The following is a 14,423-nucleotide window of genomic DNA, read 5'->3' on the forward strand; positions in this document are numbered from 1 at the left end:
TGTGTGTGTGTGTGTGTGTCTATTTCCCAAATGTTGGAAAAAGTTTATTTATTTTTTTAGCAGGATTGATAGAGTATTACCTAATTTATGTGATTATTTTCCTACCCTTGGGTTCTACTTTTTCACTGTTGTAAATATTATTGTCGTGAACAGCCTTGCACACAAATCTCTGTTCATACCCCTGGCAGTTCCATTAGGAGGCGGATTACAGCATGAAAGGGACTAACCCTTTTAAAATTTCTTAATCTCTGTTCCCAGATTTTTCACCAGAGAAGTTTTATCAGGAGCAGATTCAACAAACAGCATGGGTTCACTCTTATACCCTGCACCTTTGCTGGCCCTGGGGCCCAGTGTTGACTGTCAGTCTTGCCAGGGGTATTAGACTTTGATGGAAGCAGACTCAGGACAGGAGGGTCAGCCATGGAGACTCACCTGGTGTCAGGCTCTGTGCTGGGCCCTAGGGACAAAAAACTGGAGAAGACACAGTTCCTGCCTTAGTCTAGAGGAGTCAGACTAACAGACACAGCCCTTGGGAGAGGGGAAGTGTGCTGAGATAGGATGTACCCAGCTGGAGGAGGCTGTGGGGACTAGCCTAAGTGCAGAAAATTGGGGAACAGTGGGTTACTTAAGCACTGCTGCAGACCTAGAACTGCCCTAGCAAAGTAGCCATTTCACTGGCCTGTGCTAGGCGTTGGAGTCAGATGGGAGTGGGGTCCAACCCCAGCCTGGTCACTTACTAACCATGCAGGCTTGGGCAAATCTCCCAGCCCTTCTGCTCATCTGTAAATGGGGAAATCTGTCCCTGTCCCACTGGGTGGTTGTGAGGGGTTGTCATGGAGGAGACTCCCTTGAAGAAGAATCAGCCTTGACCTGTGTACACTTTCTCTGTTTTAGCTGGGGGCTCCTATTTCATGATCTCCCGCTCGCTGGGGCCAGAATTTGGAGGTGCTGTGGGCCTATGCTTCTACCTGGGAACAACATTTGCAGCGGCCATGTACATCCTGGGGGCCATTGAGATCTTGCTGGTGAGTCAGGTTGAGCCCTGGCCAACTCTGGTCTTGTCCAAACAGTCCCTTTCCCATAGGCCCAGGGTGCTCATGTTCCCCTCACCCCTGGCCAGGGTCTTGGGCTTATAATGTGGGAGGCCTCCTCCAGAGAGAAAGATCTTTGCTCAAGCCAATCTCCCCTTCAATCCCTTGATAGTTTGGGCCTGGCTGCCTTCACCTTGGCCCTGGATGTTCCATCCACCCAGGGTCCATTTCAGCCATGGCAGGTGATCTGTGAACTATTGCATCTAACTCAGTGACAGATCTTGGTAGTGACACAGAGCCTGCCTACTGGGCATGTGTGGGCTCTGGCCAGGTCTGTCTCCCCAGGCCTCTGTGCCAAGGCCCTTCACATCCACCTTATCCTTGTCCCTAAATCAGGGTGAGCAGCTGTAAGACCCTGTCGAGGTCAGTGCCCTCTCCGTGAGCCCCATGTCTGCTCTCACTCAGCTTCCCACGCCCCACTGAACTGCCCCAGCTGGTGGGAGAAGAGATGGAGGGGCCGCGGGGAGCACTGGGTAATAAGCCCCCCACCCCTGGAGATCCAGACAATACATGTTTAGAGGAACTGCCTGACTAGTCCCACCTCCAGGTCCTCTGCCTGTAGCATGCACCCAGCTCCTAGACCTTCTGGGAGTTTTGTGTTGTTGTTTTTTGTTTTTATATTTCCCACATTTCTACGTTTATTATTTGGATTTCTTCTGTAAGGAAAATTTGTCCTTTTCCCCATTTATTTATTTATTCAACCATGTATTTATATCAGTATGGACTCTTGGATATTTATTTTATTCTTGGCTCATAATCCAGCACTATCATTATTTATTTAGTTGCTCAAACTGTTCTACTTTGGCTATTTAGCCATTCGGATTGACTCCTGTATCTGGATTCTTCTTAAAAAACAGCTTTATTAAGATATAATTCACATACCATACAATTCACTACCCATTTAAAGCATAAAATGTAATGGTTTTTAGTATGTTGACAGAACTGTGCAACAATCACCACATTCAATTTTAGAACATTTTTGTCACTCCAAGAAGAAACCCCATACTCATTAGTAGTCATTCTATTCCTCCCAGCCCTAGGCAACCATTAATCTGCTTTCTGTCTTTAATTCTGGACATTTCATATAAATGGAATCATACAATATGTGGTCTTTTGTGACTGGCTTTTTATGGATACAGTTTTAAAAAGAAAACTAAAATGATAGAATTCACTCTCAAATAGGAAAACTGAACCTTCTTTATCTGTCTCTTGTTTCAGACCTACATTGCCCCGCCAGCCGCCATTTTTTACCCAACTGGCGCTCACGACACATCAAGTGCCACCTTGAACAACATGCGAGTGTATGGGACCATTTTTCTAACCTTCATGACCCTGGTGGTATTTGTTGGTGTCAAGTATGTGAACAAATTTGCCTCACTCTTCCTGGCCTGTGTGATCATCTCCATCCTGTCCATCTATGCTGGGGGCATCAAGTCTATTTTTGACCCGCCTGTATTTCCGTAAGTAACCTGGGAATACATCCAGACATTGCACTGACATCCCTCCCAAGTAGATGGCCTTTGATGCCCTGAGTCCCAGAGGCTGCAGGGTGGAAACAGGTTGGGGCCTCCAGCTAAGCAGGTGCTGATACTTCCCCGCTCCTCCACAGAGTGTGCATGCTGGGCAACAGAACCCTGTCCCGGGACCAGTTTGACATCTGTGCCAAGACGGCCATGGTGGATAATGAGACAGTGGCCACCCAGCTATGGAGCCTCTTCTGCCACAGCTCCAACCTTACCACTGACTCCTGTGACCCCTACTTCGTGCTCAACAACGTGACCGAGATCCCTGGCATCCCGGGTGCAGCTGCCGGCTTGCTTCAGGGTGCGTCCTCCCTCCTTTCCTCTTGCTCCTGACCCACGAGCCGAGCAGGAGGCAGGGAGTGGGCATGGAAGGAGAGTAGAGCACAGAGCCATCCTTGTGTGACCAACTCAAGAATGGGGGGCAGGACTGGCTGCCTTCCCAGCCCAGCAGTGTCCTCTCAGCCTGGCTCCTGGCAGCTAGGTTTTGGGTGAACAGAGCCTATTTGGCCAGCATCCCATGCCTACAGCAGCCCCCAGAAAGTTCTGGCAGCCCCTCTCTCTCCAGCCACCAGCCCCTGACGTTGCCTGGGGTTGTTCTTCCAGGAGCCATAAAGGGCCTCTGTCTAGGAGGCAGGCAGTGGTAGGGCTCTGGCTTCAGCTACCCTTGCCTGTCAGACTTCTAGCCAGACAGCTTCCCTGTGGCCAAAGCAGCCATTGGGCTGAAGTTCCCCCTCCCCCAAGCCCCCAGAGCCTCAGCATCTGCAGCCTCTGGCTTAGCTGCCCCAAACTGCCCCTGGGAAGTAGGTGGGGCTACAGTGGTGATGCTGCTGCCCCTGCAGAGAACCTGTGGAGTGCCTACTTGGAGAAGGGTGAGGTCGTGGAGAAGCATGGGCTGCCCTCCACAGACGCCCTTGGCCTGAAGGAGAGCCTGCCCCTGTATGTGGTGGCTGACATTGCCACATCCTTCACAGTGCTGGTCGGCATCTTCTTCCCCTCTGTGACAGGTGAGCCCCTCTTGCCCACCCACCCAGCCGTGCCTCCTTTCCTGGGGACCCTCTGAGGGAGTCTTGTTGTTTTTGGAGGCATTATGGCTGGCTCAAATCGCTCCGGAGACCTCCGCGACGCCCAGAAGTCAATCCCTGTGGGGACCATTCTGGCCATTGTTACAACCTCCCTTGTGTGTATCCTTTCCCAAGCCTGGGGCAGGTAGGGAGGGGTGCAGGAGGCACTTGCCTGGCATGCACAGACATACCACATGTGCATGCGTGCGTACGCTCATATACACCTTTCCCCTCACACACATCACATACTCAAGGAGTATGCACACAACATGAAACTCTCAGCTGTGGATGCCCCTGCTGAGTTTTCTGGCTAAGGGTGGATAGAAGGGTATGTGAGTCCTGTGTGGGGAATGAATGGAGGGGGCAGTAGAGGCCTAGCTTTCCTTGACACAGCCACAGACTTCAGCAGTGTGGTTCTCTTTGGTGCCTGCATCGAGGGTGTGGTACTCCGAGACAAGTGAGTGAGCTGGGCTCCTTCCTTTGGCAAGACACTCAGCTTTTGCCTGTTCTAACACCCACACTCTCACATACGTGGTCCCGCACATGTCCACAGGCTGCTGGTTGCCAATGGTAGTCTGTACCACCAGGTGGGTCAGGCCCTACCAGGACTTTTACTTCTGAGAGAATGATGACATCAGGACTCAGGTTGATATGAAGGGATAGGGGCTGGTGGCCTGGCCTTCAATGCTGATGAGCTAGAGCTCTGCCCACCTGAGCCATCCTTCTTGTCTCCCCACATCCCTCATTCTGGGCCACCCCACCCAGGGGTTAGGGGGCTCCTTGCATGGAGCATGGTCTGAGTCTGGCCCCTGCAGGTATGGTGACGGCGTGAGCAGGAACCTGGTGGTGGGCACATTGGCCTGGCCTTCGCCCTGGGTCATCGTCATCGGCTCCTTCTTCTCAACTTGTGGCGCTGGTCTACAGAGCCTCACTGGGGCACCACGCCTGTTGCAGGCCATCGCCAAGGACAACATCATCCCCTTCCTCCGGGTGAGCCATTCTGTGCTCCCTCACAGCATGGGTGCTCCTGTCTCCTCACGCTGGGGGAGAAAAGTAGGGGATACAGATGCATTACATCCTGCCGGGGCCCATAGTGACCCTAAGGCCACATAGCCATCATGGGGAATTGCTGAGAGCTGCCCTGGCCCTGCCCCTGCCCTACTGTTGACAGAGCTGCTTGGTCCCAGAATCCTCATGGCCTATCTATGGCTCATTCAGAGCAGAGAGGGCTGGAGAGACGGGGGACAGGGAAACTTGTGGAATAGATAGGTCAGGATAGGTCCAAGTCCAAAGTAGGGACTTGGAGATGATGAAGGCCAGGATGTTGCTTATAGTTCAAGGGTGTGGAATGGGGGTGATGGGACCAGCATCTTCCCTTGCTGACCCCACTGACCCTGGTACATGCAGGTATTTGGCCACGGGAAGGCAAATGGTGAACCAACATGGGCACTCCTCCTGACGGCACTCATCGCTGAGCTGGGCATCCTCATCGCCTCCCTTGATATGGTGGCCCCCATCCTATCCATGTGAGCTGGAGGCCAGGGTAGGGCAGGGGGATGGTCTTGGGAAAGGCTCCTTGCATCCTCAGCACCCCTCAGCCAGGGGCCCCAGCACCACTCTGTGACCCTGTCTGGTGTTGAGGGCGCAGCTGAGAGACATACAGACTGTATGGGAAGATGTTTGCCTGGCAGAGCTCTTCCTATCTCTGCACTCAGGAACGAGCCTGACACTTATACAAAAGTGTTGAACAGGCCAACAGGTCCCACTTCCCAGAGCAGGCAGGCAGCAGCCCTCTGCTCCTGGACAGAGCAAGCACCCAGTCCCTAGCGCCTTTATGAAGCCACCACTGCCCCATCCGTTTTCAAAGTTGTTTGCTTTTAAAGTTCTGGGACCAACTGGGCATTTGAGTCTGCCAGTGCCTTGCAGGAGGTGGTCAGCACATGGCAATTTCTGGGGGTCTCTGAGGCAGAGCTGTGTGGTTGGTGTTCTCTTCTGCCAGTGTTCGGGCCCACTCCATCTCCACATACATTTTGCTCCACTGCAGATGCTCCCTCTTGCTTGTTTGATTATGAAAGGACTACCCTTCACTGCCCCACTCAGCCTGTAGGCCTGACAGACTCCCTTTTCCCTTGAACCAGTGCCCCCAGCCACAGTCAGGCCACAGTAATCTCTTGTCCCCCGTGACACACCTCTGCCCACTGTTGCCCAGCTCCACCCACACATAGTGCACACCAGAAACTTCTTGCCACCGTGGTCTTGCATGGTGACCCCTCACTGCCCAAGCCAAAGGCTATATCTCAGCCTTTATTATAATATGGCTCTTTCTGGCAGCCCTAATGGGACTGACCACTCCCACCCATGGGAATCCCTGCCCTCTGGCATTCTCTCTCTGGTAAGTCCTTGCCTTATTGTCTGCCCTTTTTCTCCAGCCAGCTCAGGGTAGAAGTTGGTGCCTTTCCCTCAGCCCTCTGCTGTTTGGCTGTCTTCCTGGAGGGTTCATGCAGCAGGCCTCACCCATGTCCCAGTCTTCTATACCCATATAGTATCCCTCAAGTTTCTCGAATTCAGTGTATTCAAAATGGCCTTGTCATCTTCTCTCTATCTGCTCCTCCCCACATTCATAACAGCCCCTAATCCAACTCGTTACCAGGCCACAAGCCTGAATGTTGTCTAGCCGTCTCCAGACACTGCGCACTCCTCGGCACTGTCGTTTTCTACAGCTGTACACTCACTGTTCCCCCTGCCTGCTGCCCCCTTCCCACCTTGCTCTGCCTTTGAACACTTGCCCATCCTCTAAGCCCTGGCTCTGAGGACACCTGTGCAGTAGTCACATCTGCCTCAGGCTTAGAAGTGGTTGCTGTGAGGCTGGGAAGACCTGGCTGAGCCCATGCAGAGCAAGGATATCAGGTACCTGGCTGCCAAGGAGAATACTTAGTACCAACCAGCCGCTGTGATACAGGTTCTTTCTGATGTGTTACCTGTTTGTGAACCTGGCCTGTGCTGTGCAGACACTCCTGAGGACTCCCAACTGGCGGCCCCGGTTCAAGTACTACCACTGGTGAGCGCCAGCTGGACCCCTGAGCCAAGTCCTCTGTAACAAGAGCTATTGGGGAAGCCAGGAGCCCCATTCTGGATGGGGTTTGAGTTTCCTGGGCTACAGTTGCTATTGGTGAGAGATTAAGGGGCTGGGGGGGCTTGGCCTGGGGCCCTACTGGTCTTTCCCTGATTCTGGCCCTTCCCTACTCTCTGGCCCAGGGCGCTGTCCTTCCTGGGCATGAGCCTCTGCCTGGCCCTTATGTTTGTCTCCTCCTGGTACTATGCCCTGGTTGCCATGCTCATTGCGGGCATGATCTACAAGTACATTGAATATCAAGGGTGAGTGAGGGGCTGCCGCCTGGTCGGGATAAATGGGATAAAATGGGGTCTGTATGTTGGGGTATGGGGGGCTGAGCCATCCTTTGTTAGCCATCATAGGTGCTGGGGCTGGAGGGCTGTGATGAAGGGCCTGGCCCCCCTCTGTTTCACATACACCTGGACAGACTCTCCTGGGAGGGACCAGGGGCTCACTAGTTAATGGTGGCCTCTGTAGGGCTGAGAAGGAATGGGGTGATGGGATCCGAGGCCTGTCCCTGAGTGCTGCCCGCTATGCACTGTTGCGACTAGAGGAGGGGCCTCCCCACACCAAGAATTGGCGGTGAGTTCACACCCAGACTGGCAAGGGCCACTCTAGGTTTTTGGGGGCGCTGTGAGGGTGGGAGGTGCTGGCTCTCCCTCCCTGGTCCATGTTGCCTGTTCTGGGGGTACCAGGGGTGCCATCCTGCTTATTGAGCCCTTGGATCTCTGCTCCCCAAACCTGTGGGGGCCTATGAGCTGAGAAGGGAAGAAGAGGGGCTCCCTAGAAACCTTTGGCCCTGGTCTCAGGCTACCTCCCCATCTGGCCACCGCAGGCCTCAGCTGCTAGTGCTGCTAAAGCTAGACGAGGATCTTCACGTGAAGTACCCACGACTCCTCACCTTCGCCTCCCAGCTGAAGGCGGGCAAGGGCCTGACCATAGTTGGTTCTGTCATCCAGGGAAGCTTCTTGGAGAGCTACGGCGAGGCCCAGGCTGCTGAACAGGTGCCTGCTGCAGGGGGCGGGGAGCTCAGCTGGACCAGAGGCTGTGGTCTGCAGCTGGCATGTAGGGGAGGGGCCCAATTCTGACCAGCCAGATGGACAGCACTGCTGCCACCTGAGAACTGGAGCAAGGGTGGATATGGCTGTCCCATCTTGAAAACATGGCCTCTGTGTCTGCGTCTTGCCTTCTGAGCCTGGTGTGTCCCCAAAACAGACAATCAAGAACATGATGGAGATTGAGAAAGTGAAGGGCTTCTGCCAGGTGGTGGTAGCCAGCAAGGTGCGTGAGGGGCTGGCCCACCTCATCCAGTCTTGTGGCCTGGGCGGCATGAGGCATAACTCGGTGGTGCTGGGCTGGCCCTATGGCTGGCGACAGAGTGAGGACCCACGAGCCTGGAAGACCTTTATTGGTACGTGAGGGGCCAGGGTCTGGGCTCAGCCACGGGGGACAGGGACTGGGGTTCAAGGGAAGACAGAAGCCGGAGGGCCACAGGCTGGCAGTTAGCATGTCCCTCCTCCCCAGACACCGTTCGCTGCACCACGGCAGCCCACCTGGCACTGCTCGTGCCCAAGAATATCGCCTTCTACCCCAGCAACCATGAGCGCTACCTGGAGGGCCACATCGACGTGTGGTGGATTGTGCATGATGGTGGCATGCTTATGCTTTTGCCCTTCCTGCTGCGCCAGCACAAGGTGGGTCAGGGAGGTGGGCCCGGGTGAGAGGGGCTAGGCCCTTGGAGGGGTGGAGTGTGACTGAACCACCCACCTGCTCTGTTGCCACAGGTTTGGAGGAAGTGCCGGATGCGCATCTTCACAGTGGCCCAGATGGATGACAACAGCATCCAGATGAAGAAGGATCTGGCCATCTTCTTGTACCACCTACGCCTTGAGGCGGAGGTGGAGGTGGTGGAGATGGTGAGCCATCTGCCCCCATATGGCCCTATGGATACCCTGCCCCACAGCCCAGTCCTCATGGCCCACTGTCTCTGCAGCACAACAGCGACATCTCAGCATATACCTACGAGCGGACACTGATGATGGAGCAACGGTCCCAGATGCTGCGGCAGATGAGGCTGACCAAGACTGAGCGAGAGCGAGAAGTCAGTGGCCTTGGTTTACAGCAGGGGCGGGTGGCTAGGTCAGGCCTTATGAGACACCATCAGGTGGGGGCATCAGCCCCACTGTCAGTGCCCATGTCCCTGAGGCTGGGTGATCATTTTGGGCCAGCCAGGCCCCCTTTGCCCAGGACACTGAGGCTACCTCTGATTTTTCACAGGCCCAGCTGGTCAAAGACCGTCATTCAGCCCTGCGGCTGGAAAGCCTGTATTCGGACGAGGAGGATGAGTCTGCAGCTGGAGCTGACAAGATCCAGATGACATGGACACGGGACAAGTATATGGCAGCTGAGCCCTGGGACCCCAGCCACGCCCCTGACAACTTCCGAGAATTGGTGCATATTAAGCCGTGAGTGCAGCAAAAGCAGACCCAGCCACTTTCAGGCCTGGGGGTGGAGGTGGGATGGGGGCAGACAAGCTCTGTGGGTGGGCCAGGGGTGGGGCCCATGACCAGCTGCATTACCTGCAGGGACCAATCCAATGTGCGGCGCATGCACACTGCCGTGAAGCTCAATGAAGTCATTGTCACACGCTCCCATGATGCCCGACTGGTTCTACTGAACATGCCCGGCCCACCCAAGAACAGTGAGGGTGACGAGAACTGTATCCTTCTGTGGAGAGGCAGGCAGTAGGGAGGTGGACAGCGTGTGAGGTCAGGCTGGGTGCCCCTGGGCTTGCCAGGTTACCCCACCTCTTATTGATGGGCCAAACTTCCCTGAGTGCCCCTTGGTCCTGGTGCCGCCTCCTTGACCTGATGCCTTACAGACATGGAGTTCCTGGAGGTGCTGACTGAAGGCCTAGAGCGGGTGCTTTTGGTGCGTGGTGGTGGCCGTGAAGTCATCACCATCTATTCCTGAGCCTGATACAGACTTGTGGCCTAGAGTGGAGGTGTTCAGGGTAACACCCCCTCCCAGCACCCACCTGCCAGCCCTGCTTTGCCCATGCCTGCCCTGGACCCAGCTTTGCTAGGTCTCTTTGGAGACTGGGTCTGGGCCTGGCAGTAGAGATGGATCCGAGGTCCTGCAGGACCCTGAGAGGTTTGGGGACTTTCCCATCCAGCACCCCAGGAGGCCTGCTCTGCCTGGAGAAGACTGGTGGGGGCTGACATGGGGTATGAAGGCAGCCAGCCCAGCAGCACTATTTATTGAATATTTATTGTTTGGATGTCACCATCAGAGAGAAGGGGAAGGGCAACAAGGGAGGGGAAGTGGTCTGACCCAGCCCGCCTGCTGGAAGACCTGGCTCAGGCTACTGTGGGCAGGGACCCCACCAAGCCAAGCCTAATGGAGCCAGCCAGCTGAGGCCTGACTTTTTTCAATAAAACATTGTGTACTTCTGGGCCTCCTGCTGCCCAGGCTCTGTTTCCCCTGGCGCCACGGGAAGAAGGCGGAACTGAACCTAGGCCCAGAGCTGGCTCCCTGAGGCTGTGCCCCTTTCCGGCAATCCCTGGCCACCACCATTGGCCAGGCTTTCCCTCCCACTGACCCCAGGGCCCCTCCCACCCCCACTCCAGATAAGGCCAGCCCAAGACTGCTTCACTGGGCAATAGGCACTGGGGCTGGAATGGGGCCGCCCGGCTCCCCATGGCAGTGGGTGCTGCTGCTGCTGGGGCTGCTGCTCCCCCCTGCCGCCCCCTTCTGGCTCCTCAATGTGCTGTTCCCCCCGCAAACCACGCCCAAGGCTGAGCTCAGTAACCACACAAGGCCCATCATCCTCGGTAAGCCCCCACCAGGCCCCTGATGCACCAGACCAGACCTTGGGGAGCCTGGGCCCCAGCCCCTGGTAGTTGACCCCGCCAAGGCCCTCTGCCCCTGCATTAGCCCTGATCCCTGCCTCAGTGTTTGGAGGGGCCAAAGGCTTGTCCTGCAGAAATTAACCCCTTCCCCTCGCCACACTGTTCCTGTGTCGCTGAGTTATCTACCCCAGGTGGGTGGAGTGGGGGGCGGGTGTGCCTGAGGGTTTGGCCAGGGCAGTACAAGCTGTGTGGTCAGCCGCAGCCACTGGACCCTCAGCCAAGCCCCACCACTCCTTCCTCAGCCCCCACCCCAGCAAGGATAAGATGCCCAACCCAGGAGAGGCCCATCAAGGCCTGCCCTGTACTCCTAGGCCCAGCCCCCACTCCTCCATACCTGCTTATTCTCACCTTGGACTTTGGCAGGAATGGAGACAGGATAGGTGTTTACTTTTGGGGGGCAGAGGTCAGTGGCCTTGGCCTCTGCACTTTCCTTGCCTGAGGGGAGCCTGGGCTTTGTGCTGCTGGAGGAAAGGGGTGGGAGGGTGGGGGGTGATCAGAGAGAGAGGGGATCTTGATCTTAGTCCCTGGGGGTTGAAGGTGTGGGAGATGAAGGACGGGGCTCGTCACTGCAGTGGGGGAGTAGAGCTGGGGTGGGGACCATGGCAGGGGTGGTGAGAAATCCGAGGAATCCAGAGTGAAGGCTAGTGCCCGCAGTGCCTGGCTGCCTGGGGAATCAGCTGGAAGCCAAGCTGGATAAACCAGATGTGGTGAACTGGATGTGCTACCGCAAAACAGAGGACTTCTTCACCATCTGGCTGGATCTCAATATGTTCCTACCCCTTGGGGTAGACTGCTGGATCGATAATACCAGGTATGTGCCATCCCCTCTGCTCCAGCTCCCTCACCCTGTCCCTTGGTTGCTGGCCTGCTGAATGTCCCACCGCCCCCAGGGTTGTCTACAACCGCAGCTCTGGGCGTGTGTCCAATGCCCCCGGTGTACAGATCCGTGTCCCTGGCTTTGGCAAGACCTACTCTGTTGAGTATTTGGACGACAACAAGCTGGCAGGTGTGTGTACTAGGGGAAAGGGCAGGGCTCTGGCTGTGGTGGGCCTGTAAGAGATTGCCCAGAGCCCCAACACTGCTGCGTCCCCAACAGGTTACATGAACACCCTGGTGCAGAACCTGGTCAACAACGGGTATGTGCGGGATGAGACGGTGCGGGCCGCCCCCTATGACTGGCGGCTGGAGCCCAGTGAGTGTCTTTGAAGATGACGGGTTTGAGGCAGGGCAGGTGGCCCCTAACCCCCACTGCCCTGACCCCATCCACCCTCACCTCCTGCAGGCCACCAAGAGGAATACTACCGTAAGCTTGCTGGGTTGGTGGAGGAGATGCATGCTACTTATGGAAAACCCGTCTTCCTCATTGGGCACAGCCTTGGCTGCCTGCATCTGCTCTATTTCTTGCTGCGCCAGCCCCAGTCTTGGAAGGATCGCTTCATCGATGGCTTCATCTCTCTTGGGGCTCCCTGGGGTGGCTCCATCAAGCCCTTGCTGATCTTGGCTACAGGTGAGACAGACTCTGATCACCTGCATCCTATGATGGGGTTGAGGAGTGGAATAAAGCTGACCATGGGCCTGCCCTCACTCCTGATTCTGCTCACAATGCCAGGTTGGGGGTGTTGTCTACCACCCCTGCCTGGCCTGGACCATTAGAGTGGCTCCTGCCAGAGTCTGTCTCAGTGATGACAAAGGGGAAGTTTAACAGAGAGAAGTGAACCCCAGCAATCCAACTCACTGCCCCAGGTTTGTTCCTGTGGCCTCAGGTCTTGCCCACCTAGCTTTCAGCTGCCTTCTGCTCCCAGGAACTCCTTTGTCCAGGGATCTCCCCTACTGGAGACAGATCTGCCAAAGCCAGGACCAGACCCTAGGAGCCCCTCCCTGAGGAGTGCCACAGCTACTACCTGTTGAAACCCCACTGTATGCTGGGCCCAGCCATACTCAGCCTGCCCTCACAGTAGCTCACAGCCTGGTGGGGGAAACCCTCCTCAGACTACATCAGTTAATGTCAAACATAGACACGGTCTCATTTCACCCTTCCCAGAACACAGCTCTGACCCCAGTGCAGCACAGACCACAGGGAGAACTGCCAGCACCATCCCCCCACCTTTCGCATATACACATCTATCCTTAGGAAACCCCTCCCTGCCCTCTTTTTGAGACTCTACAGCTCTGCCTCACAGAGGTGCCATCAGGGCTTCTCATTTAACTTATTAAGCACATTGAGCACCTATTAAATGCTAGGCCTGTTCTAGTCTGGCTTGGAGTCGATGTTTGGATTAGGTTGGGACAAAATTGAGCATCTAGCTGAGCTTGGGCCGGGTGGCAAGTTGTGGGCTGGGGGCAGCCAGGTCTGGCTCCCTGCCTACCTTGTTCCATGTCCACAGGTGACAACCAGGGCATCCCAATCATGTCCAGCATCAGGCTGAAAAAAAAGCAGCGTATGACGACGACATCCCCCTGGGTATTTCCCGCCAACCTGGTGTGGCCTGAGGACCATGTGTTCATTTCTACACCCACCTTCAACTACACAGGCCGTGACTTCCAGCGCTTCTTTGCAGACCTGCACTTTGAGGAAGGCTGGTACATGTGGCTACAGTCACGTCACCTGCTGGAAGGACTCCCAGCACCTGGTGTGGAAGTATACTGTCTGTATGGCGTGGGCTTCCCCACGCCCCGCACCTACATCTTTGACCACGGCTTCCCCTACACAGACCCTGTAGATGTTCTCTATGAGGATGGTGATGACACGGTGGCCACGCGCAGCAGTGAACTCTGTGCCCAATGGAAGGGCCTCCAGCCACAGCCTGTGCACATGCTGCCTCTGCATGAGACACAGCACCTCGACATAGTGTTCAGCAACCAGACACTGGAGCACATCAATGCCATCCTGCTGGGTACCTACCGACGTAACAACTCCACACCCCCAGCTTCCAGCCCAGATCCCCTGCCCCCTGAATAAAGATAGATCATCCTTTGCTGCTGTAAGCCTTGACACGTGTATTATGGGTTGAGGGGGAGGCACTAGGGTCTACACACCAGGATTAATTCATCAGCAGCTGCAGGCCCAGTGCTTTGTGGAACATAGGGCAAGATGGGCTTTGCTAAAGCCTAGGATTGAATTGGGCACCCTAAGATATGCAACTTCCCACTCTCCTGGTTGAGCTGTTAAGGCAGCCTGACTTATGCCTGCCTCTGCTCTGGGCATGGGGTCTGGGGACAGCTGCACACACAGCTGTGGGATGGGGCACGTGGAGCCAAAGGTTTGGGATGGGGGAGATCTTAGCTATCTCTCCCTGCTCCCAAAAGGGCAATCAAGACCCCCACCTTTAGACAGGGACTTTTGAGTGCTAGGTGAGTAACAAAAGCACAAGAGTTTAGAATCTGGGGGTATGACGGCCACTAATTAGATCATTCATTTCACTAATGAAGGTTTAATTATTATTGGAGCTAAGTAGTATGAGAAAAAAGTTTAGGGAGCAACAAGGGGCTGAGTACTGGGTCAGGGAAGGCTTCCCAGAGGAGGTGTTGCCTCCATTGAGATCAGACAGATGAGAAAGGTAACATGGGCCACTGTAAAGACTTGAATTTGAGCCTAAGAGCAGTGTGCAGCTGCTGAAGGGTTTAACCAGGGAAAGAGTGTGACCAGTTTTCCCATCTAGTAAGAGACCCTTCTCTGCCAGGGAGAGCTGTGGGGGAGGGGGGAGAAAGGCTGCGGCTGCAGAGCA

The 14,423-nt window shown here is 55.5% G+C and overlaps 2 protein-coding genes across 5 annotated transcripts in view; both read left to right on the forward strand.

Annotated features, from left to right (window-relative positions):
- SLC12A4 (solute carrier family 12 member 4) overlaps positions 1-10,244 on the forward strand; it is a 22,087-nt gene extending 11,843 nt beyond the window's left edge. The window contains exons 1-20 of one of the 4 annotated variants that reach the window (XM_019655227.1): positions 295-413; positions 895-1,025; positions 2,310-2,551; positions 2,701-2,915; positions 3,454-3,618; positions 3,697-3,795; positions 4,075-4,132; positions 4,491-4,665; positions 5,083-5,201; positions 6,635-6,733; positions 6,931-7,050; positions 7,265-7,369; positions 7,623-7,791; positions 8,003-8,198; positions 8,312-8,481; positions 8,572-8,703; positions 8,781-8,888; positions 9,065-9,252; positions 9,373-9,506; positions 9,669-10,243. In XM_019655227.1, coding sequence (XP_019510772.1) covers positions 389-413; positions 895-1,025; positions 2,310-2,551; positions 2,701-2,915; positions 3,454-3,618; positions 3,697-3,795; positions 4,075-4,132; positions 4,491-4,665; positions 5,083-5,201; positions 6,635-6,733; positions 6,931-7,050; positions 7,265-7,369; positions 7,623-7,791; positions 8,003-8,198; positions 8,312-8,481; positions 8,572-8,703; positions 8,781-8,888; positions 9,065-9,252; positions 9,373-9,506; positions 9,669-9,760 — 2,742 coding nt within the window. In that variant the 5' untranslated portion in view covers positions 295-388 and the 3' untranslated portion in view covers positions 9,761-10,243. Of the gene's footprint in view, positions 1-294; positions 414-894; positions 1,026-2,309; positions 2,552-2,700; positions 2,916-3,453; positions 3,619-3,696; positions 3,796-4,074; positions 4,133-4,490; positions 4,666-5,082; positions 5,202-6,634; positions 6,734-6,930; positions 7,051-7,264; positions 7,370-7,622; positions 7,792-8,002; positions 8,199-8,311; positions 8,482-8,571; positions 8,704-8,780; positions 8,889-9,064; positions 9,253-9,372; positions 9,507-9,668 lie in introns of those variants that run through there. The other 3 variants (XM_019655209.1, XM_019655216.1, XR_002125416.1) reach the window with 3 other exon arrangements.
- On the forward strand, positions 10,207-13,683 carry LCAT (lecithin-cholesterol acyltransferase). Its single transcript, XM_019655269.1, has 6 exons — positions 10,207-10,620; positions 11,353-11,509; positions 11,589-11,704; positions 11,795-11,890; positions 11,981-12,205; positions 13,083-13,683. Exons 1-6 carry the CDS (start codon positions 10,467-10,469, stop codon positions 13,655-13,657), a joined length of 1,323 nt encoding a protein of 440 aa, XP_019510814.1. The 5' UTR covers positions 10,207-10,466; the 3' UTR covers positions 13,658-13,683.
- Positions 13,684-14,423: the final 740 nt, after the last annotated feature.

This window comes from Hipposideros armiger, unplaced genomic scaffold (genome assembly GCF_001890085.2).
Source record: "Hipposideros armiger isolate ML-2016 unplaced genomic scaffold, ASM189008v1 scaffold_9, whole genome shotgun sequence".
Lineage (NCBI taxonomy): Eukaryota > Metazoa > Chordata > Mammalia > Chiroptera > Hipposideridae > Hipposideros > Hipposideros armiger.

Excerpts from the sequence above, each read along its gene's own strand:
- LCAT (XM_019655269.1), top strand. The coding sequence starts at position 10,467 with ATGGGGCCGCCCGGCTCCCCATGGCAGTGGGTGCTGCTGCTGCTGGGG. Across the intron at positions 10,621-11,352 it reads CACAAGGCCCATCATCCTCG|TGCCTGGCTGCCTGGGGAAT; the intron begins GTAAGCCCCCAC and ends TAGTGCCCGCAG. Across the intron at positions 11,510-11,588 it reads TGCTGGATCGATAATACCAG|GGTTGTCTACAACCGCAGCT; the intron begins GTATGTGCCATC and ends CACCGCCCCCAG.